The 21,844-nt window shown below is 45.9% G+C and overlaps 4 protein-coding genes across 5 annotated transcripts; 2 read left to right on the top strand and 2 right to left on the bottom strand.

Moving 5' to 3' along the window:
• Positions 1-1,043: 1,043 nt before the first annotated feature.
• Positions 1,044-12,973, bottom strand: avl9 (AVL9 homolog (S. cerevisiase)). Its single transcript, XM_076158035.1, has 16 exons — positions 12,729-12,973; positions 10,071-10,191; positions 9,339-9,424; positions 8,919-8,990; positions 8,546-8,635; positions 8,396-8,462; positions 8,268-8,308; positions 8,082-8,120; positions 7,885-7,954; positions 7,076-7,554; positions 6,596-6,730; positions 6,229-6,448; positions 5,649-5,766; positions 5,395-5,448; positions 3,263-3,351; positions 1,044-3,115 (listed from the first exon to the last, which is right to left on the bottom strand). The coding sequence occupies exons 1-16, from the start codon at positions 12,810-12,812 to the stop codon at positions 2,988-2,990; spliced, it is 1,893 nt and encodes a 630-aa protein (XP_076014150.1). The 5' UTR covers positions 12,813-12,973; the 3' UTR covers positions 1,044-2,987.
• A 566-nt stretch (positions 12,974-13,539) lies between these two features.
• Positions 13,540-15,110, top strand: lsm5 (LSM5 homolog, U6 small nuclear RNA and mRNA degradation associated). Its single transcript, XM_076158363.1, has 5 exons — positions 13,540-13,825; positions 14,177-14,272; positions 14,406-14,433; positions 14,519-14,591; positions 14,902-15,110. Exons 1-5 carry the CDS (start codon positions 13,780-13,782, stop codon positions 14,932-14,934), a joined length of 276 nt encoding a protein of 91 aa, XP_076014478.1. The 5' UTR covers positions 13,540-13,779; the 3' UTR covers positions 14,935-15,110.
• A 91-nt stretch (positions 15,111-15,201) lies between these two features.
• On the bottom strand, positions 15,202-19,801 carry LOC143006981 (protein nucleotidyltransferase YdiU-like). 2 transcript variants are annotated; one of them, XM_076158360.1, is made up of 20 exons: positions 19,594-19,801; positions 18,781-19,031; positions 18,585-18,703; positions 18,364-18,492; positions 18,216-18,280; positions 18,074-18,130; positions 17,898-17,996; positions 17,631-17,698; positions 17,470-17,557; positions 17,306-17,375; positions 17,146-17,218; positions 16,980-17,063; positions 16,768-16,897; positions 16,556-16,600; positions 16,343-16,436; positions 16,064-16,156; positions 15,753-15,829; positions 15,616-15,659; positions 15,437-15,516; positions 15,202-15,339 (listed from the first exon to the last, which is right to left on the bottom strand). In XM_076158360.1, the coding sequence occupies exons 2-20, from the start codon at positions 19,010-19,012 to the stop codon at positions 15,217-15,219; spliced, it is 1,770 nt and encodes a 589-aa protein (XP_076014475.1). In that variant the 5' UTR covers positions 19,013-19,031; positions 19,594-19,801; the 3' UTR covers positions 15,202-15,216. The 2 variants fall into 2 exon arrangements, with proteins under 2 accessions (XP_076014475.1, XP_076014476.1); XM_076158361.1 differs by having other exon boundaries at positions 18,781-19,044; positions 19,612-19,801.
• Positions 19,802-20,182: 381 nt separating this feature from the next.
• otulina (OTU deubiquitinase with linear linkage specificity a) lies at positions 20,183-21,711 on the top strand. The gene is made up of 3 exons (XM_076158173.1): positions 20,183-20,316; positions 20,808-20,929; positions 21,132-21,711. The coding sequence occupies exons 1-3, from the start codon at positions 20,197-20,199 to the stop codon at positions 21,604-21,606; spliced, it is 717 nt and encodes a 238-aa protein (XP_076014288.1). The 5' UTR covers positions 20,183-20,196; the 3' UTR covers positions 21,607-21,711.
• Positions 21,712-21,844: the final 133 nt, after the last annotated feature.

Raw genomic sequence — 21,844 nt, 5'->3', positions numbered from 1 at the left:
ATTTTAAAGTCACCTGCTGCTGTTTACAGTGTTAATATATGGGGGTTAACGTCCTACACACACTCCTCACATACAAGGCTGAAGGCTTCCTGATGATTGGCACCAAGCTGATTCCATTACGAGACTCATTTTACCAACAGAGCCACAGAGACTCGAGAGTACAAAGAATACAGGACCTCAACCTATCAACTGTCTCTAAGGCCCAATAGGCTTTAAGGATGATTAAAGATACTTTCCACAAATAATCGACATTGTTAACATCTATGATCGGGGTAATTCATCAGAATCTGTATTGATTTCCTGTTTGGTTTTTGCTTCTGACTGCAATTTAGGAGACAATAGCAACATAACAGCTCTTTGACTCTGCGCTGCCTTTAGAGGAGAGAAGAAGTGGATCGATGCATCTCAAAGGATTTAAAATGGCCCCTAAATGAAAACACGAGCGTGGTTTCATCTCTCCTCTGAGGCTTTAGTTTAGCCTTGTGGTGTGAAAGATTAATTGAAAGAAACTCACCAGCAGCGTTTCCTGTCACACAGTGCAGTCAATTGCTTTCACCTGGTGTTCCGATCTGCTTTAGGTACCAGCTGAACGCAATTAACTACACGGCAGGAGGGAAAACCTGGTGTGTCGGGGGCTCACGAGGGACCGGACCGGGTTTGGACCATCGTCACAATCTTAAACAGAGAGAGTGAAGGAGTCAGGGAGCGTAGGGTTTGCAGGGCCGGAGCCAAGCAAACAAACTTCCCCCGGGGGGCCATTTGAGCGGATTATCTGAGAGCCATCCCTGAGGTCGCCAGGTTCAGGGCAGGGGTGTGTGGAGCAGCACGTGGGTCTGTTTTTGTCCAGCCATGTGCTATTGCCACAGCAGCAGCCCCCCCCTTCAACACATTCACACACACACACACACACACACACACACACAGCTTTGTTTGGCTGACCTACATTTGTACCCAGACACAAACTGATGTGTTTGTGTGGAACAGGAGCCCAGAGGGATCCCTGCTCCTTTCTTAACCCACTGAAACCACCACAAAGCTCCGGATTGAAGTGGTTCTTTAATGCAGCAGTATACGATAACGCGTTTTTGTCCGAAGTACATTAAAAGCATCTGTCAAGAAAATAGTTTTTGTGAAACTCGATTCACGGTACAGTCTCATCTTTTTAAATACAAAGTGAAAATATATTGTCGGAGGTTTAAAAAAAAAAGAAAGAAAGAAAATCTGGTGAAACAGTTCAAATCTTCTCTTTGTGGAAATCCAAAACAAAGTGTGAGGGAGAGCAGTGTAAGCGGTCAAAAGGTCAAAGGTCCTTATAAGAGGGGTTAAAGATGGGACAGACCTGTGACTTACACAGAGCATGCTCACTGAGAGGGGGAGGGAGGGGTTACACAAGCGAATACACACATAAATAGAATAATAATGGCTGCAGGCCCCACAGTCTGGGACTTGATCCAGTGTTATCATGACAAAATATGGAGAGAACGCGCGAGTCTATACACAACAAATAAATAAATTAACCGATCTCAAACGACGGGCTTGCTGATCCTACACGCTGACAGCAGACGACCCGGCTGCTTCGCTCCTTCATAGACCTGATGGGAGTTCCGGGCTCCAGCAGGGAGGGTCCATCAGATACACACACACACACACGTTACAGCAAAGCAAATGATCGCAGTAACAGCATTCAGGAGGGTAAATACGTAGTGGAGTTCATCGTTCACTACACTAGGATGCATAATATCCAAATCCTAGCTTATAAGGCTAAAAAAAGACTTGGATGGAACGGAATTGTGCCGTTCTCTGAATATATGGGACGTAATCTGATTGTGCATAATCAGGTTACGGTGAGGAAATGCATGCAGACGTGTTTTACTGGACATTTACGTGCCTGAATAACTGGACTGATCCATGACGCAATCAAGGTTCTATGACCATTTATGGTGTTGACCTTTGACCAAAAATGTTAGTTCTAGTGTTACTGTGCATGTAAATGGACTGAATGAGGCTGGAAGGAAGACTCACATGCTTAACCTCAGGAAAAGAAACAATACTCCTGTTAAACATGTAGACAAAGATTTAAAAGGATTCACTGTGAAACTCACTTAAATTATTATTAGGAGTTAAACTATATACAGTATGCATATATATGAACTATAAGAACTATAAGCCCCACAAAACTGGTAAAATTGCACCAGGTTCAGTTGAAGGACAAAATAAGGCAAGGACGGAGGAAGAGGAAAGGACAAAGGAAAGACAAAAGAGAAGGAAGGAAGTGAAAGATGAGGTGAGCTCCTGAAGCTGTCAGGCAGAACAGAACTATATTTATCTCTGAAATGTTAAAGTAAAGACATGAAAGCACTCCTGTGGTACTTTAAAGTCTTTAAGGTACGACAAGAACCTAGGAGGAAATGTACTTTTGTTACTTTGGGGCTCTGAGGACGCGACCCACCCGGCAGGCGTCCATGCTGTTACTGCGACAACCGTGCTGTTACCGTGCAGGTTTCAGAGACGCACAGGGTTCATGCTGACCTGCTGTCTGTCCACACGCAAACTGTCTTTTTTACAGTCACGTCTCCGTTAGGCGGAGGAGGAAGTCTGGGAAGATGCAGCAAAGTGTGAAAACAGCAGAAACACCCAGAACAGCGTCTCAGCGTCACACAGCTGAGGAGGAGACGTGTTTGGATCCAACACAGCAGCCTCACAGTGGACACAGTGGACAGCCAAGTGTCTCGGCAGTGAGGTGACGAAGACCCGGACCAGCAGGGTCCCAGCCCAGAGTGGGCGGGTCAGGAAGGGGACCTGTCGGGTTTCTTCTAGGATGTGTGTTTGGGCTGGAAGCTCACGTCCTTCTGGGAAAACCAGCCTCGAAAAACAAAACACGCTCAGGCTTCGAGCCGCCTGGAAGGTGGAAGGACGAAGAGGAGGAGGAGGAGGAAGAAGAGACGGGCGCACAGGAGGGTCTCGGGTGGTTTTGTGTGCGGCGGCAGTCAGGGCGTGGCCTCGGCGGCGGCCTCTGGAGACGCCTGGTGGGTCACGGCGGGAGGCTGCGCCAGCGTGGAGAACCAGGACGACATGACCGACTTGGCGCTGGTCAAGGCTCCGCCCACTGACTGACCTGGAGGCAGAGGAGAACCAGCACCGTTACACACACGAGCAGTCAAAGTGCTGCAACTACATCCTGGGAGTCCTGTTGAGTCGAGTCCCATGTGTGTGTGTGTGTGTGTGTGTGTGTGTGTGTGTGTGTGTGTGTGCGTTTCCTTACCCACGGCCTTTCCGGTCTGCACCACGCTGCGACTGGTGGTCATCATGGCGTTTCCCAGCTTCTTCCCCCTCTCGCTGTTCTGCATCGAGCTGCAGGGGGAGATGATGAAGAAGAAGAGTACAGGTTGGTGAATCAGAGACACACCTCACACGCCCTCCTCTGCCCCCACGCGTCACCGCAGCAACCTGTCCTCCTTTCCCAGAAATGCAACGAGCACCGTGGCGGCGAGGGTGCGAGGGGATTATGTAACCGCAGCGAGACCGAGGGGCCGCCGCAGCTGCCGTATCTGATGATCAGAAACGGAAGCGGGCTACGTTTCACAACAAACGGACGTCTAAATGCGGCCGGGGTCTTTGGTCCCACGCCAATGCAAGACCTTTCACATGGATCCCCACTGACCTGAGTGACATTCAGGAGGAATCCTGACTGAAATCCTGCCCCCAGGTTGTACGCAGCCAGAGAGGCGTCGCCATGGAGACCACAGACTTGATATCTCCGTGTCAGGGGATACCTCGATCTGCCACAGCTACATCACTGACACATGACAAGGTTTCATTTAATGTTTCCTTTTTTAATTTGTTGGACCAAGTGGAAAAATTATTCCTCCTGAATTTGATAATTACATTAAATTAGGTTTGGATTAAAACCAGACGTTTTATAACTGCAATTACTGGTAAAAATCGGTTAAACTCAACATCTGATGGGACAAAGAGCGTCCCACTGTATGAGGACACAGAGAAGCGGGGGACTCTGCCTTTGAGTTTGTTGTCCTGACGTGAAAAAAAAAAAAATAATATATATATATATATATATATATAAATACACCAAACCCATCAGTGTCCCTGCCTAAACCCATCCCCCGCCTGTTCCCTGCCATCCAGACTGGAGTCCCTGGTGGTCTTGCGGGAAAAAGAAATCCGTGTTTGCTGATGCAGGGAAACGAGGACAGAACTGTCTGCCGTCCCTCAATGATGACAGGCGACAAGGAAAAAGGCCGACTGAGGGACGAGGGACCGAGGACAGAGGACTCACAGCTGCCAGGACACATTAGAGCTGAGACAAGACAGGCACACTTAAGGTTTGATGGTCGTTGTTGTTTGGAGGAGAACACACACACACGCACACGCACACACGCACAAACACACGCACACACGGCTAAATTTAAATGCTAAACTACAGTTAGTTAGTTAGTGGAAGTATTATATGTGACGCTGAGTGCCAGGGCGAGCTCAGTAGAACAGGACGTATCCAGGCGGTAAGCGGTCCAGGACAGTGAATCGTTGGCATATTTCCTGCCGGGCTAGAATTTGTTTGTGTTTTTGTTTACTGAGGCGTTTACGACAAAGTTCACGGCGGCCATGTCACCTGATACCTGAGGGTAAAGTGAGAGCTGCACCCATCGCCGCCGAGCAGATCTGCCCATGTTTGCCCCATAAAGCTAAGTAAAGGACGGAGACAGACTGGAGAGGGTGTGTGTGTGTGTGCGTGTGTGTGGGTGGGGGGCATTAATTTTGACGCGTAATCCTAGACGCGGGCGCTGTGGCCACGGACGGGGGTCGCCTTTCATCTGAGCTTCCTGGAAAGAAACCCGAGCTCCTGCTGCTGGAGAAGAAGAGGCCGCCTCTGTTTTTGAGAATGAAACTCTCTCATAATTCATGCTGTTGGGCTAATGAGACGACCCTGGGCCCCCCAACCACACACACACACACACACACACACACACACACACACACACACACACACACACACACACACACACACACACACACACACACACACACACACACACACCTTTAGCACGTCTCAGTTAAGACGACACCTTCAATTATAGGCAGGAGGTTTTAGATTCTATTAGCACAGATTAAAAGTAAAACTGTGTCATTATTAATAGCCTCAATGATTTTTAACATTCTTTGTGAAATAATATTCGATAATTTGTTTGGTAATATAGCACCTGTCGTATATTTTAACGTTGAACTATTTCCCATTACGTGCATACTGTACATATTAAAGAAGTGAAGGCAATATGTGAGAACTGCGATGTCATCTGGCCGCCACAAGGGGGCAGCAGCATGTTTGTTTTGGTGGTACCTTGATCAGCAGCGTGAGGAAACGTATGAATCAATACTCACTGTGAAAGACGCAACTTCACGTCTGCCACACTGATCTGGCCTTGGAAAGGGTGCCTGAGACGACAACACACAAGAGCACACACACATACAAAATGTCAATTATGGGATGGAATAAATCACAGTTGATGCTCATTTACAATCCAATTTGCTTTTGTCGATCAACTTTGGATCAATTCAGCTTCGCCTTCACCTCACTACTGATTTCTAGCCAATCAGAGTTTGGTTTGTTGCGCTTTCCCTCCCTGGCCACCTACCCGGGCGTGATGGCAGCCATGGCCGGGTGCTTGTTGCTGTGCCACACCCGGAAGTTGTGTGTGATCTTCCAGGCGGTGACGAAGGGCAGGCCGTAGTCAGCCAGCAGCCTCTCGTTATCTGACAGGAAAGAGCCACGAGTCAGTGAACACAATCAGCCACCTTATTGGATTTGCTTGTGTGTGTGACAGAAATCTGTTTGTATATTACCAATAATAAAACATGAGCAATCTAAGCATGTGTAAGCTCATTTTAAATATCAATTTAGGACTAAAATGAAGAACCAAAGTTAAAGAAAGTCCTTGGATTTCACTTCTTGCCAATATAAATCCAGACTTTTATCCTAATTTTCATGCAAAATGATCACACAACAGAACTGATGACATAATATTCTTATCAATATCAATGGAGATCAATATCTAAGTCTAAGTCCCTGTTCCTATACAGTGAGGCCATAAACATGACCGTGATACAAACATAAATATCTATCTCGCTTTCAACAATCAATATTTGTATCTGGGCTGAATTGTGCCTGCTGATAGTCGATCACAGGACACACACACACAGTCTGGTGGTTGTTACCTTGCTGTATAGCGGAGGACAGTAAGCTGTGGAGGTAGAGACCAAACTGGGCCCTGATCCACTCGTCCCCGCCCTCCCAGCCCGTCCCGTCCAGGAACACGTCGTCCCGGTTGTCCGTCACGTGTTTCACCAGGTAGTCGGCGAAGCGCAGGTCGGCCGTCGTCAGGCTCAGCAGCTTCCGCAGCTCGGGGTCATGGATCTGCACTCGGGCCTCTTCCACCTGCGAGAACACACACACACCGGCGTTACTGCAGTGAATGGCGCCCTCTGGTGGTATAAGGTAGGTGTGTGTGTGTTCGTCTCCCTCTCTCTCATTAAATCAATACAAATATTTGACACTGTACACATTAAACACACATGCACTCGCCTCCACGATGGCGTCGCTCAGGTGCGTCTGCTGGCGGAAGAGGATGTTGGTCGCCCCGGCAACGAAGCCGCGCACCGTCACGTCTGACAGCAGATGATGCTGCTGCAGGGCCATGTAGGGTAGACACAGGTAACCCTGTAGACATGAAGCAAAGGTCAGTCTCTCCAACCCCCTGACTGTGAGGCCGGACTCAACTAGGGACACACCCCATCCGACACACACTACCCCACACACACCACTGTTTGCACTGCAGCCGTTTACTTCTATGTTAGCGTTACATTTGTACAAATATCCGGGTGTGGTTCAAGCATGGCAAGCAGTCCCAGATAAACGCCTGGTGATTGGTGTGAGTGATTGGTTGAGCTCAGACGCTGCGTAAACCTAAATGGTGGGACGATGCCGATGAGCTTTATGCCCTTATGATCGTCTCCTTAACGCTACCTTTACGATGCTTTTTACGGAGAGAGTCGTGGCTTTTACCTTGGTAAAGACGGCGAGGGGCAAACCGTAGTGATCCTCCTCCAGACCCGACACCAGGCCCTGAGTGACGCCGCCTTGATTCCCGGCCGACTGTGGCTGCACCGTGATGGGCGTCCCAGCCTCGGAGTCAAAAGCGCAGTCCAGGTGCTCCGCCTCTTTCCCCTCGGCCGACTCTTTGGGGCTCGCCTCCTCTAACACGCTGGGGTCCAGGGTCTCCCAGTCGCTCTCGGAGGACTCCGGGGAGGTGCGGGAGGGGGGTTTGAGGAGGTTGTTGTCTCCCTCCTCTGGAGGCGACGACTGGGCCGGCCTCCCGGGCGTCTCTGGGCCCTCTGGCTCCAGCGAGGTGCCGGTGATGTCCGTGACGGAAACGGACACGAACTCCTCGGCCCCAGAGACGGCGTCCAACAGGGCGGGCTCCTCGGACACGCTGCCTTTGGGCTTGTAGTGAGACGAGTCCACCAGGCCGTGTTCCAGCAGGCCTGCAGGGAGACAGACTCAACGTCACTGCCTTCAATAATGCAGTTTGTTCCCAAATTTCCAAAAACAAATTATCAAAATTCAATGATATTTTTAAAACAATTATAAATAATGAACATAATAACAATAATTTAATACCAAAGATTTGACCTAAATATACATAATATTACCAAATTCATTGTCTACTTTCCTGAGCTGCTAATTGGCTGAGAAACTTTTCTAAACTTTACATCAAATGTGTCAGTTTTCATGTTTTGTTCACACTAAAACAACAAAGGGACATACTGTATAAATATACAAAGTTCATAATTGTTTCTTTTTGAGTTGCTGACCTGGAAACAGAGATAAAACCGTCATCAGAGAGCCGACTAGTCTGTTGACAGGAGACACGTAGAACAGGACCTGCCCACACACACACACACAAACACACACACACACACAAACACAGAGAAACACACCAGGGTCACTTCCCATGAAGGCACACAAACACCGGAGAGGAAGACAAACGTGCTGCCGTATGAAATCACACCTTCTTCTCCAGAAGAATCAGCTTGAAGAGGATAAGAATCTGTGAAGGTGAACAAAGCAGAATGAGGCTCATCTCATATTACAGAAACTCAAAGCTACACTGCAACTACTCTCCATTCTGCTTTTTGTTATTTTCTCTCATGAGGTCTGTTTTCACTCAGTGTGCACAGCTCTGAGGGTTTTGTACCTTGTGTCGAAACTGTAGTATTAAATCTCTTGGTGATAATCCTGCGGAGAGAGAAACACAAACGGCGGATGAGCCACGAGTCACGAGGCCCGAGACAAACACAGTTCGGGGGAAAGTGCGGCGCCTACCGAGGTAAACCTGCGAGCCCTCCAGAGTCAAGCCCCGCAGGGAGCCGTTCATGTGGTCGTACAGCTCCTAAGGGAAACACACCAGACGAGTGAGTGAGCGAGTGGAGGCCATCAGCGAAAAGCGGGACGACTAAGGATGGGGGACCTCACCTTTAAAATGGAGATCTGCGAGAAGTCTTTCTCCTCGAAGTAAGCGTGTGTGATGAGCTGCAGTTTGGCTTGCAGGAGGCCGTAGAGAGGCTGAAAGGAAGCAAACGCGCAAGACAAAGCCTTCAATGGACGACAGGGAGGCGATCTACACGCCACTGCAAAGCCTCTGAGCCTGAGCCTGAGTTTCTTACCGCCTGATTAGTTGTTTAAACGTGAAGGAAATCAAAGATCAAAGATGACAGTAATTCAATTTGTTCTGACAGCTGATCAGTAATGACAATGTATGCAAGTCACTGACTGACCCTTGACTTAATTTATAGCCTAGACACCCCCGCCTCCCTCCACACACACACACACACACACACTGACTCACCACTCGACAGAGGACACACACGCTTTTCTGCACCGTTTCCCTGGTGACGTCAGCCTGCCGAACCTTTAGGGCCTGCAGAAGGAAAAAGAAATCAATCACAAGCTGTGTGACTCATGGCCCCAGACTGAGACCTGCACAGCTGTGCTCCCATCTCATAATATGTCTGCTGATGTCACCAGCAAAAACAAATCTAATGAAAATAGAACAGGAAACGTTGTGATTTTATCTCATTTCATCTGGCACGTCATCAAAAACCTCAGAAGGAGAAAGACGTTGCAGGGAAAACACACACACACACACACACACACACACACACACACACACACACACACACACACACACACACACACACACACACACACACACACACACACACACACACACACACACACACACTCCCCCCCCCCCCCCCAGACTGACCTTTGCTTCTATTTGGCGATAGCAGGACACTCCATAGACACACTTCATGTCTCCGCTCAGGGGAGGCAGATGAAAGTAAACAGTGTCTGCAAAACAAAAGCCAGCCTTTATGTTCTGACGGCTATGAGGAAAGGGGAAAGGGTTTGTTTTGAATTTTATGCCTTTCCTGATTTAGCTGATTAGTCTTTTTTATCAGCACATACTTCATGCTCCTCTCCCTGCGCGTGTGTGTGTGTGTGGGGTGCTCAAAGTGTTTGGGTGACCTGCGTTACAGGCTGCACCTTCACCTTCACCCTTACTGTGATGGACGGACGCGCTGTGGCAGTTCCTTTGTAACGCTGTAACAATATCAGCTTCTATGTGAACTCTGGCTCGGTTCCTGCCGCCTGTCTTAGCAGGACGGCGTTAAGAGGCGAATGAACCGCAGGGCCGTCACATGACAGCAGCCGCAGCACAGAGAGGGCGAGCGGCTCGGGCTCAGTGTCAGACGCACTCACACACACAGACGCTCGCTCTCACTTTACAGTGGGGATCCTGTTTCAGTATTCAACGCCTGCTTTCAAAGAATAATAACAGTATAATCAGGATGAATAGTAGCTTTGTTATCTTCTCAGCTAACCACATCAGCATGTGGCTCTAGATCGGCTCTATACGCTCCGTGAGGAATTTTATCTCACTTCAACGCATTTATCTCAAAACGTGGATCTGCTAGCCAGTCTGGGTGTGCGGTACCTTCTTGGTAGTTGTGCGCCCCGTCAGGCAGGGCCAGGAAGGGCAGATACTTCCACTCTTCAGGTAGGGAGTGGCTGTCATGGCCTTCGTCGGGGGTGATGGGTGGGTAGGAGTACTCCACCTGCAGGCACGGACACACGCAGCAGAGTTACAGTTACATGCTTACTGACACTCCGTTGTATGTTGCTCTGACATGACAAGGAAGCAGAGAGAATCACTCACTAACCAAGACGGAACCCTCTAGCAAGCTTGTGGTTACCATGGCAACCACCCTGACATTAACAGCCACTCTTGCTACTTCTTAGAAACACAATAGCAACACCTTACTATTTCCTTAACAAACACTGTGTAACCAAGTGTCCGATATGAACCAACATAGTATCACCCGAGCAACTACCTAGAAACACCATAGCGACGCTTTAGGCAGCACTTAATTCTTCCTTAGCAACCACTGTCTAACCAAGTAGTGACCCTCTAAGAACCACCCAAGAACACTATCGCAACCACATTTTGGCAACTTTCATAGCAACTACCTAGATACACCATAGCAACGCCTTAGCCAGCACTTTCTTCCTTAGCAACTACTGTGTACCCAAGTCGTGTCCAGTTATGAACCAACCTAGTATCCCCCAAGCAACTACCTAGAAACTCCATAGCAACGCTTCAGCCAACACATAATTCTCTATGAACCACCCAGACACACTATCGCAGCCACATTTTCCCAACTTTCATACCAACTACCTCAAAACGCCATGGCAACACATTAGCCTGATAGTTCCCTTACATACTTCCCGCCACCCAGAACGCTGTAGAAAAGCCTCAGCAGCCACCTGATGTAAGAATGTTCAGAAACAAGGCGTCAACATCATCATACTGTCGCTGGGGAAACCTAAAGCCGCTCAGACGCTGGACTTTATTCTGTGTTGTGTTTTTCCATCGAGTTTATATAAGAAACTGCCTGGAGAAGTCATGGAGTGAAGGGTTCAGACAGCCGAGTCCATGCCAAGACTCCGACTGGATTAACCTGAAACCTGCAACGTGCACACAGACACACACAACCACAACACACACACACACACACCCAAAAACAAGTATTCACTCTTCAGGCAAGAGGGTAAATCCCTCAGGGCGAGGCTACTGGTGAACGTGGGCAAACAATGCTCTTACTAATAAAGCATCCATGTAATTCCAGGTGGGAAGCAGGTGAGAGAGAGAGATAGTGAGACAGAGAGACAGAGAGAGGGGCAGAGTGAGAGAGAGGGAGAGACAGAGAGACAGAGGAGAGGGAGAGAGAGAGGGGGGGGGGGGGCAGCGAGATAGGGCGCGAGAGAGAGAGAGAGAGAGAGAGAGACAGAGAGACAGAGAGAGAGAGAGAGAGAGAGAGAGAGAGAGAGAGAGAGAGACAGAGACAGAGACAGAGACAGAGAGATTAAAGAGCCAGGAACCCAATCTTGTGATACCCAGCAGGAGATCGCTGCCCCTATCAGATAACCAGAGGCATGGAGCCCATTACCTGAAACAAAGACAATCCACCATCTGCCAACAGGTTCTACTCTCAACTCACTCTTTTATCTCCGACGGAGGGACGGCAGCTGTTTCTAAAAACCTGCTGACCATCCAACCGGCCCCAGAAAGTGGCATTTCAATCGGTATCAGCGAAGACAGATGGACAGCGGCAACAATGCAGCACAGGTGTTTGCTCAAAAGCTCCCGGGCCGCCTTGTGACCTTTACGACCCCCGTAGATTCATTTTGAAGATGAAAGGGAGAGTGTGAGTCAATCAAGCTGAATGGCTCACACGCACTCCCGCTAATTACCAGGTGTAAACGCTGCTATTGTCAGACGAGAGGCCAAAGGTCAACGTGTCAATAATAGACGGCAGTTTAATAGTTACTCAGAGGAGAGGCGGTTGACGGGGCTCCATTAAAACCTAACCTGAGGTGCAAAACAGAATCAATTTGATTGTTTCTTCATGTATGTCTTTGTTACCCATCTGCTTCCAAAGACAATGACAGGGACATAGGACAAAGGACACAGACCATTACTTTCAGACTTTCATGCGATATTGGGCTCCTCAAACATGACTTGACCAAACCTACAGTTTATGATTCAATCATTAGTTTTAAGATTATTCAGAAAGGTAGAAAGACAAATACAAGATGCAAACTGCTCTATATGCAGTGAGAAATAACAAAGAATATTAGTTATTTTTTATCTTTATTTCTTTCAATTCATTCTTCACAATGGAGTAAACTTCACTTTTGATAGACTAGAACCTGCAAAAGTCTGACCGCTTTACCTAATAAATGATTAATGGGTTTGATCAATTATTACTATCCACACTCGTATTTTCCCACAGAAAAAAACAGCAGTAATCGTCTCACAATACCGTCAGTGTATGGACACCAACACAGCAAATGGAAACTAGTGAAATTTGTTATTGTAAGTGTTATTGTAATATTGTCGTTTTCAGCTAAAGTCAAGGGAAAGATGCCAAATCAAACAACAGTGCACTTCTGCGGCCCTGATCTGTTGTTTCATACAGTGACAGTAGGCTTGTGCGTTGTCCAAACACCAATACGGAATCAATCATCGAACTTGCAGTTGGTTGGTGTCTCGTTGTTGGCGTTAGCTGCAGATAGCCGAGGTTTCACTTACCTGACAGCCCTTTTTATGGTGAAACCCAACCACAACGATATGCAGCACGGGTCCCTTCAGCTCGTCTCTGTCCTGTGGCTCCATGCCGGCAGCTCCGTGTTGTTTTTCCACTCCTGCTCAGGATAAAACATAAACTAAATACGACTGTTTGTTGACTCTGAATTAACGTTTCGTCTGCTAAATTCGAGCAGCTGCAAAACACACAAGCACTGAACACCGAGTTTCTCTTCCGCTTCGCCCAAAGAGCTTCGATGGACAAGCGTAGAGACGCGGTGCACACCTGCGCACTTCCGGCTTCGCTTGGCAAAGAATCCATGACATTACATTACGGTCATTTAGCAGACGCTTTTATCCAAAGTGATATGTGCGTTCAACATAGGTAGATAAAAGAACTTCAGGTCACAAGAAATCGTAAGTGCGAATCCATCCGGTTTTTTTCTTTTCTTATTTAATTTAGCGAAACAACATACACATTTGAATATTGTGATGTGTGCGTGTTGAATGTATAACAAACGCAAAAAAACTAAAATTAATCCATCTTTTCTGTCAAAGCTTAAACACATACACATGATGCACACATACATGCAACACACCACTGCAAACTGTCATAAATGAACATGTCATACAACAAGTCAACAAGTCATAACCATAAAAACAGGAGAACATTTGAGAGCAGACACGATGTAACTGACAGATAAATGTAGCATGTCTATAAAATCAGAACCAGAGTGTGAACTTTCTTGACAAGATATGATCTTTGTTTTTTTTCTAGGATTACGTCATGTAACAACACAACGCAACATCGCCCTCCACCGGAACTAAACGGAACAAGAACAGAAAGAACACAATGTCTTCACTTCCTGACAGCATCAAAGCGATTATTATTCAGCATCAGTGACAACCTTCAATACGTGCGACGAAAAAAATGCTATAATTGACGCAGATACGGTAGCAATCCATGTCAATGCTTCTGGATTGATTGCTTTTGTCTTGCTTGTGAAGTTCTAATATCGATTGGTTCTGTCTGCCCGGGAGAGCGCATTGATTGAACATGGCGGCAACACCAGCAACAAACCCGTCACAGTTGCTCCCACTTGGTTAGTATATCATCTGTATTTAAACATTAGTAGTATCACTTTGTGTTTTTCGGGTAGCCAGCAATATGTCAGAATTACAAAATCCGGACGCGTTGTTTAGATTTACTGAGGAAATTCATACATTCGTTCTGTTTGAGAGCTAGCTAACGTTAGCATCACGCTGTCAAGCAGACAAACTCTCACATGTTTGTGTTGGTAGAACTCCTTATTCTCAACGTTTCTCCGAACGAATGGTCGCCTTACTGGATTAAGAACTTGTACAGTGCTAACAAACAAAGCGCACAAAAGTATGAAAGTATATAAAGTGAGGAAGATGTCTTTCTTTACTTGAGTTTCACCTTTGTCTTTCAGAGCTTGTTGACAAATGTATCGGCTCGCGCATCCACATCGTGATGAAGACCGATAAGGAGATAGTTGGCACCCTGCTGGGTTTCGACGACTTCGTCAGTATCCTTTGAACGTATAAATGCAATTCAAAGAAACTTGTCAAGCTCTGTAATTGTATCTGCTGTGCTGTAATGTTACACGTGTGCTCAGCGGTGACGTTTTCCCAGAGTTTGTCCTTAACCGAGTGTTTCAGACATGGTGCTGGAGGATGTGACAGAATTGTAAGTACACATGTTTTTATTCTGTATGTTAAGTCAGTTCCTCTCCTGTATGTTACATAAACGTTTGATTATAACTGTGATGCAGTGAAATCACACCAGAGGGAAGAAGAATCACCAAACTGGACCAGATCCTCCTCAACGGCAACAACATCACCATGGTGCGTAAACATGTGACGCAGTGTAGACACAGGACCACCAAGCAACACAAACCAGACCAATCCCATAATGTCCATAGTAACCTCCTAAAGCTCCAACCCCATAATGTCCACAGTAACCTCCTAAAGCTCCAATCCCACAATGTCTACAGTGACCTCCCAAAGCTACAAACCCATAATCTCCATAGTAACCTCCTAAAAATCAATCCCATAGTGTCCATAGTAACACCCTCAAGCTCCAACCCCATAATCTCCATAGTGACCTAACAGCCACATGCTGACACATGTCTGATTGATCCGTTTCCTCCTGCAGCTCATTCCTGGAGGAGAGGGGCCGGAGGTATGAGTGGAGGAGCAGCGTAGGATGCTGAGGCCATTTCGCCGCACGTCTTTCCTGTTTTATGTTTGGGTCGCTTGCTTATTGTTATTTTTGTTTCATAATCAGGAGGAAAGAGATTTTTTCTAAGAAATGATCAGTTTTTTGTTTGAATAAATGAATGAACCTGATACATCACAATGTTTCTGTATGCATTTAAAAACAGCCCTGACATTTTACAACAAATGCTATAATTCTGTCAATTCCAACATATACCACAACAATCTTCAATTCCTCCGTTTAGAGTGTCACTCAGGAGGAACAGCTGACCTTTAACCTCTTAGCCCACAGCGGGGGTGTTGCTGCATAACCTGCCTCCTCTGCAGTCTCTTGTGTAACAAAGGGAGATGACAGAACGTGATGCAGGAGCGTCACCTAGTGGAAGACGAGGGACAAGACGGCAGTTTAGGGTCGGATAGAAACGATGTCGACTGATCTGACTTTCATGATCTGTGTTTGGCTTCATAAATACCTCAGAGAAATCATTCATCTCAGCTTTCCTGATCGCAGATTCTGCCATCCAGTTTCTCAACACGTATCTGGGATTCACATCTGTAGGAAGTGCATGAAGTTTTAGTTAAGATTAATCTTTCTAAACACAATCATTACATAGTGTTGATTGTGACTTTGATCCTAGCTGTGGTGCCTTACTTTTCATTCTGTGCTGTCGATCCAAGTCGCTGTCATTTTGATGTCTGAATCATAGATAAGTAACATTTTAAAACCACAAAAATGCTTAAAATACCAAATATTCTTCTAACATCCAAGCATCCCATCTCTTTGCTCACCTGCTGAGACGGAGCAGATACATGCTGAGCCAATCAGTGAAGAGCTTGTGGGATGAAAGGTCATCAAGAGCCCACATCTATAGAGAGGAAACACAATACACATTAAATTTCCAAGTAGTCCAGCATGTTGGCTACTGAATCACTACTTCACCCTTCACATACAGTCTATACAGAGAACACAGTGTCCTAAACAATATGACACAAGTCATTCATTTTATGTTTTCCTCATTGATTTGCTGCTCGAACCGGCATATAGCGGGAGGATGTTACGGGATATGAAGAGCGCGTTAATCCACATGAAACTTCCTAACCTGTGTGAAGTCCCCGTTAAGAAGCTGCTTGGCCGAAGCTTCACTAAGCTGCCTGAAGGTCATAGTGAAGTCTGAGCGCGAGTCCTCCATCATCTGGAGGGATGGAGACACAGATAAAGGAAACATCACTTCAATTCAATTCAGCTTCAGCAGAGAACAGAACAGTGAAGAACGAGTGTGACCAACAATAAACAGAGATTAAAGTCTATAAACATTAACAGTATAAAATATAGAAATTATGTGATGACATAATTCTGTATGCAGTATGAAAGTCCTGACCTTCAGGAGGAAACCGATGAGGTAAGCATCCTCCTCCCCCTCCTCCTCCTCTTCACTAACGAGCCCCAGCTTTGCTCTGAACAGCTGCTGAATCCTGAAACACACTATCAAAGTCAGACATGCAGCACCGCCTCGCTGTCTGAGTACAGAAACGCTGCAATACGGCAAGAAAACTGAGCCGAGACGAAGGTCCACACGATCACACAGCCTCACCTCATCTGGTAAACATCGTTGTATCCTTTTAAAATAGTTTGAGCCCTGAACAAACACAAGCAGAGAGGTCAGGTTAACACAGGAGCAGAGAGTGACACAAACACCGAATATCATCATTCCGATCATACGTCGATTAGCTTTTTACCCACAATCACGTATTGCTTGTCAATAAAGATCCTGTATCAAACAGAGGGTCATCATGTTACACTTGCCCCTGCTGCTGCTGGGGGCTCAGTAGAGGATGAAGAGCCTGCAGGAGCTTCTCCAGGTTGAACAGTCCCACGCTGGCCTGAGCTCCGATTCTGTATCGGCCCTCATCATCAGACGTGTTGGGGATGAAATCTGCAAAAATAAGAAGACTGCGTTTAAGAGTTTACAAATAACATGAAAAACAGAACTGTGACATATCGGCAATTGTACATACTGGGGTTATATGACTCCATGAAGCCAAAGGGTCCGTAGTCAATGGTGATGGAGAGGAGACTGAAGTTGTCTGTGTTGCACACGCCTGTGGTGATGACACACAGCAGATATCAGCTGATGTTGGTGGAAAGTGCCTCGTAAAATGTTGTGTGAAGTGAGTTTGTTACCGTGCGCAAACCCCACTGACATCCAGCGAGCAATCAGATGAGCCGTTTCATTCACAACTGTGCCATAAAAAAACTGCAAACACACAAGAAAAACACTTTGATTCAGACTTTAGAAAGCTTTTAATGCAGATATTCTACGTGTAACGCAACAGCCACTCACCAAATATTTATCTGGGTCATCTGAGCCAATGGATGGAAAATGTTCTTCAATCACAAAGTCTAACAATTTCCTAGAACAAACAGGACAATCACATGAACTTTCCAGGCACAGCAGGGAGCCAAGAGCGGAGCTGGAAGGGAAACTGATCAAGCAAGCAGCCTCACCTCAGAAGGTCAATTTCTCCATTTCGAGACAGAATTTCTAACGATCCGATGCGAAACCACGACTTGGCCAACCGGAGAACAACAGCGCCTGGAGATGTATGAACAATTGTCACTTCTCCGTATTCAGTGAAAGTGTTTGATTGGGATGAGTTTAGCTGTACCTCTCTCTGTGTTCACATTGCCATTGTAGAACTGATCCCTCAGCACAGGCTCCTCGCTCACAATAAGACTAAAAGCAGTAAAGCATTATGGGATAAATGAGAGAAAATACTCAACAAAACCACCAATCTGTCAGGTCATGTTTCAACTTTATGGAAGTTTTTGAAAATCTTCATATTCCAAGTCATCATCTGATCCAGAATCCTGGTGTTTCAGTGTTTTGGCAGATTTTACAAATAGAGAGTAATGATGTCACCGGTGTCTCTCACCTGGCGGCCCTGCTGGTGGGAATGCCCAGGAAATGCATCGCTTCACTGCACAGGAATTCCCTGACTGAGGAGCGGATCACAGCGCGACCGTCTCCTGATCTGTCAGGACATATAAGCATATTAACACAATGCTTGTCCGTATGTTTACTTTGTTACCCAAGGAAAGCAGATTTGACCTGGAATATGGTGTTTTGCCAGAGCCTTTAAGCTGGAGTTCCCATGTTTCTCCCCTCCTGAAACGTGGGACAAAAAAATAGGCTTTAAGTAGACTAACATTTTCAAACAGATGAAAGGATCTAAAATGAAGAATCCTCTCACCTGTTGGTAAACTGACCGAGGGAATGTGCTCGGCCGTCGCCCAGCTGACCTGCCCAGTAGCCAAACTATTGTAGGAGAGAGATGCTGAGTCAGATTAATGATTAATACAGATAGCCTTTGTCAAACTGAATCATAGCTCCAAACCAACCTGGTGCCCCCCGTATCTGTGAGCCAGAGGAACAGATCCCGGAAACAAAACGCCACCGCTGGCATATTGTGAGAAATCATCTGTCTGGGTCACAGCCACATCCAAATCTAAGATCCAGTCAAGGACATCCTGCAGAGATACATGGTGACAGATGAACTCCTCATGTTACTCACAGTGCCTGAATACAGTAGATTAGAAGCTCTGTGATGCTGCGGTAGCACCTTAGAAACTGCTGCCAGCCTCAAAGGTCCTTTCATTGGAGTTGGAGTTGATTTGGAGAAGATGCAGTCGTTTACAGTGCGGATAAAGTTGCTGTCAACCTCGTCGATAGGAAACGCTCCTGCAAAAGGACAATAAAGCTTCTACTTTACTGATCTGATTCATAGTGACCTGTAAACATGTGAGAATCATTTCTACCTTGAAGCTTCTTGCTGGACAGTCTGAAGTGGTCCAGGTCACGTAGGAGGTCTGCTGCACTGGTGTTCCACCTGGACCTAAAGGCGTGTGCGGTGCTCTGGCTGCCTGATGCCTCCACCTCACCGCTGTGGCAGTGAGGGTCCGCGACTTGGCAAAACTCCAGGACGTGTGCGGGTTTGAATCTGGTCGCTGCCACCAGAGCACAGAGTAACACGCAGCTGATGTTCCACATTATCACTCAGAAAGTACATCTACTGTGAAAACCTGAGAAATAATGAGATCAGAAACAGCTGCAATCCATAATTATTCCTATCAGTAACTAAACAAATCGGTTGAAAATACTTATAGAATTGTTGGTTTACTTATTTAAAACTTATGTCGTGCATTTGTTATACAGTAAATGACTAATTACATAAGCAAATGAAAATAACAAATAGATTAAACATACATAACAAAGTGCGTCTTACTCTGTAAAATACAATTCAGGGTTTATTCTCGGTTGAAAATACTTATAGAATTGTTGGTTTACTTATTTAAAACTTATGTCGTGCATTTGTTATACAGTAAATGACTAATTACATAAGCAAATGAAAATAACAAATAGATTAAACATACATAACAAAGTGCGTCTTACTCTGTAAAATACAATTCAGGGTTTATTCTCGGTTGAAAATACTTATAGAATTGTTGGTTTACTTATTTAAAACTTATGTCGTGCATTTGTTATACAGTAAATGACTAATTACATAAGCAAATGAAAATAACAAATAGATTAAACATACATAACAAAGTGCGTCTTACTCTGTAAAATACAATTCAGGGTTTATTCACCATAAAGATCCCGGCATTGTCCGTCTTAGTGTAGTTTTGTGTTTCCTGCTGACTGTTATATGTTACGCGTCATATTTTCCTCTTAAAGAAACAATTGCTAAAGTTTCTGCTGTTTTGGAGATACAGTTACAGCGGGCAGCTGTGTTTTCTGGTTACCAAATCAAATTCTCACTTCCTTGTTATGACACGTGATCCACTGATGCCTTGTCTGAGTTCAGCCAATCACAGGTGTTGTGTCATATTTCAGCGCATAAACCAATCACATTTGGACTAATTTAGAAATAAGTGTTAAACACACAGAGTAAATTTTGTCAATAACTTTGTAGAATCAAACATTTAGTCGAGTCATTAACCTGTTAACTACTGACGCGGCTCCACCTGATTCCACGCTACAGGCTCCTGTCCAGTAGGAGGTGACATACGCGATAAATTAGAAGTCAGCCGCTATTTTATATATATGACGAAGAAGAAGAAGTAGCATACCGTTCCTGGACTAGTTCCCCAGTGTAGCAGCTATCTGTGCTAAACCGCTAATGCTATCGAAACACGTGAGGTCCTTGTGAAAGCAGCTGTTTTTGTTTCATCATGTCCTGGGTGAAGGCCCTGCCTGTGTCCGGCTGTGATGGAGACGTGTTTGATGAAGACGCGAATGATGTTGATATTCAGAACAAAGAGTGGATGATAAACATGAAGAGGCGACTCAGGGTAACGTAGCTAACAGACTTTAGCATGTGTGTCTCCGAGCTTCCTGTTAGTTTTTTTTAACAACACAACACGATTCTGACAGATCTGAGGAACAGCACAGGACAGCCCGGGCTCCGAATGGGGACCAGGACGGAGAATAAAACATTGACTTACTCGCGTGATTCTTCTATTAAATCATAAATGTCGCTCATAACTGAAACTGGGACTTTAACAAAGTTCTAACCGATCCTGTTTGGGCTGTATAATCTTTATCTAATCATGTTTGACTACGTAATTTGGTAAAAAAAAAAAAAAAAAAAAAAAAACGAAACTCGTACTTAATACAGAACATATAAACAATACAAACATACAAGGAGAATAAAGCTGTGACGAATGTGATGTTTACAGTATTTGGGTTCCTTAAACTCTAATTCAGACACTCAAGCTTGTTATTTAAATCAACCGTGTTATGAAAGCAGCGTCTTGTGTTCCTGTGTCTTTTCTGTGGACAGGATGGCTATGTGGATGGTGCAGATTTCGGGGAGGACGCTGCTCTGGAGTCGGGGTTCAGCGTGGGCCTGAAGGAAGGAGCGGCTCTGACTGCAGGGGTGGGGCGCCTCAAGGGGATCATCAGGTAAACACACACACTGCACCTGTGTGTAGGACTGAGCCCAAGGTTGGAGGCAATGTTGGACATGAACATGAATGATGGCGCGCCATTGTAACTCTTCTTTCATCAAGAGTTTCTTTTGTCCTGATCTGTTTTGTCTGTCACAGTCTCCTCTCTCTCTCCTGTTGTGTCTCACACTGTTGCCTCTTTGTGTCCCTTGTCATAGCGCTATGTGGTGCTGGTGTCAGCTCCAGCATCCGCAAGACCCCATCCCCGCATCTGTGGCCGACCTCCTGCAAAGTGTGATGAAGCACGAGGATGCCATCGTGGACGGCCTCAGGAGGACCTATGAGAACCCTCCTCCCACTGAGAGCGGCATCTCAGAGAATATAGCGGACATGGAGGTGAACGAAGGAGGCTGTGGAGAAGAGGGAGAGGCAGGCTGTTGCAAGAGAGGAGAACATGATGACATGGAGTTGAGCCGAGGAGATCCTGGATGCTGTGGTGAGGGAGGCAAAGACACGGGCTGCTGCAAGAAAGGAAAACGCAACAACATGGATGGTTCTCATCAGACACAACATCTCGGCTTTGACTTTTCTCAAAACCTGAACCAGCTTCTGCAGCGCTGCATGGACTTGGTGAGGGAGCTTGGGTTGCCACAGGAGCTGATTGGACACATACAGGAGATGAGGACCGACTGATATGAAGCTCTTCTTCTACTGCTATGTACATTTTGTATGATATTATTTAGCATTCAATGTTTTCTGTAAGGGTTTTAATTTGAAAATAAAGGAATTTGTAAGATACGATGTTACACAAATATGAATGATTAATGACCAACATAACACAAACACACACACACGCTGTCTTTTGTTGTCCAATTACGTCTTTCACTCTTTGCTCTGAACACACTGTCTGTGGAGGTTGCTAGTTTCCGAG

The sequence above is a fragment of the Genypterus blacodes genome, unplaced genomic scaffold (assembly GCF_046128005.1).
Source record: "Genypterus blacodes isolate CSIRO-AG114 ecotype Tasmania unplaced genomic scaffold, CSIRO-AGI_Gbla_v1 ptg000076l_1, whole genome shotgun sequence".
NCBI classification, from domain to species: domain Eukaryota; kingdom Metazoa; phylum Chordata; class Actinopteri; order Ophidiiformes; family Ophidiidae; genus Genypterus; species Genypterus blacodes.
Note: the sequence above shows the minus strand (reverse complement) of the source record. Positions and strands in the feature narration are given on the sequence as shown.

What these genes read in the sequence shown, in the direction of transcription:
- avl9 (XM_076158035.1), bottom strand. Translation starts at nt 12,812, where the DNA reads ATGGAGCCACAGGACAGAGACGAGCTGAAGGGACCCGTGCTGCATATC. An exon ending in GGCGCACAACTACCAAGAAG is followed by an intron (nt 9,425 to 10,070) that starts GTACCGCACACC and finishes TTTGTTTTGCAG; the next exon opens with ACACTGTTTACTTTCATCTG. An exon ending in CGCAGATCTCCATTTTAAAG is followed by an intron (nt 8,463 to 8,545) that starts GTGAGGTCCCCC and finishes TGTTTCCCTTAG; the next exon opens with GAGCTGTACGACCACATGAA.
- lsm5 (XM_076158363.1), top strand. Translation starts at nt 13,780, where the DNA reads ATGGCGGCAACACCAGCAACAAACCCGTCACAGTTGCTCCCACTTG. An exon ending in GTCACAGTTGCTCCCACTTG is followed by an intron (nt 13,826 to 14,176) that starts GTTAGTATATCA and finishes TTTGTCTTTCAG; the next exon opens with AGCTTGTTGACAAATGTATC. An exon ending in ACGGCAACAACATCACCATG is followed by an intron (nt 14,592 to 14,901) that starts GTGCGTAAACAT and finishes TTCCTCCTGCAG; the next exon opens with CTCATTCCTGGAGGAGAGGG.
- LOC143006981 (XM_076158360.1), bottom strand. Translation starts at nt 19,012, where the DNA reads ATGTGGAACATCAGCTGCGTGTTACTCTGTGCTCTGGTGGCAGCGACC. An exon ending in CATGGAGTCATATAACCCCA is followed by an intron (nt 16,898 to 16,979) that starts GTATGTACAATT and finishes TTATTTTTGCAG; the next exon opens with ATTTCATCCCCAACACGTCT. An exon ending in TCGACAGCACAGAATGAAAA is followed by an intron (nt 15,517 to 15,615) that starts GTAAGGCACCAC and finishes CACTTCCTACAG; the next exon opens with ATGTGAATCCCAGATACGTG.
- otulina (XM_076158173.1), top strand. Translation starts at nt 20,197, where the DNA reads ATGTCCTGGGTGAAGGCCCTGCCTGTGTCCGGCTGTGATGGAGACGTG. An exon ending in ACATGAAGAGGCGACTCAGG is followed by an intron (nt 20,317 to 20,807) that starts GTAACGTAGCTA and finishes TTCTGTGGACAG; the next exon opens with GATGGCTATGTGGATGGTGC. An exon ending in CGCCTCAAGGGGATCATCAG is followed by an intron (nt 20,930 to 21,131) that starts GTAAACACACAC and finishes CCCTTGTCATAG; the next exon opens with CGCTATGTGGTGCTGGTGTC.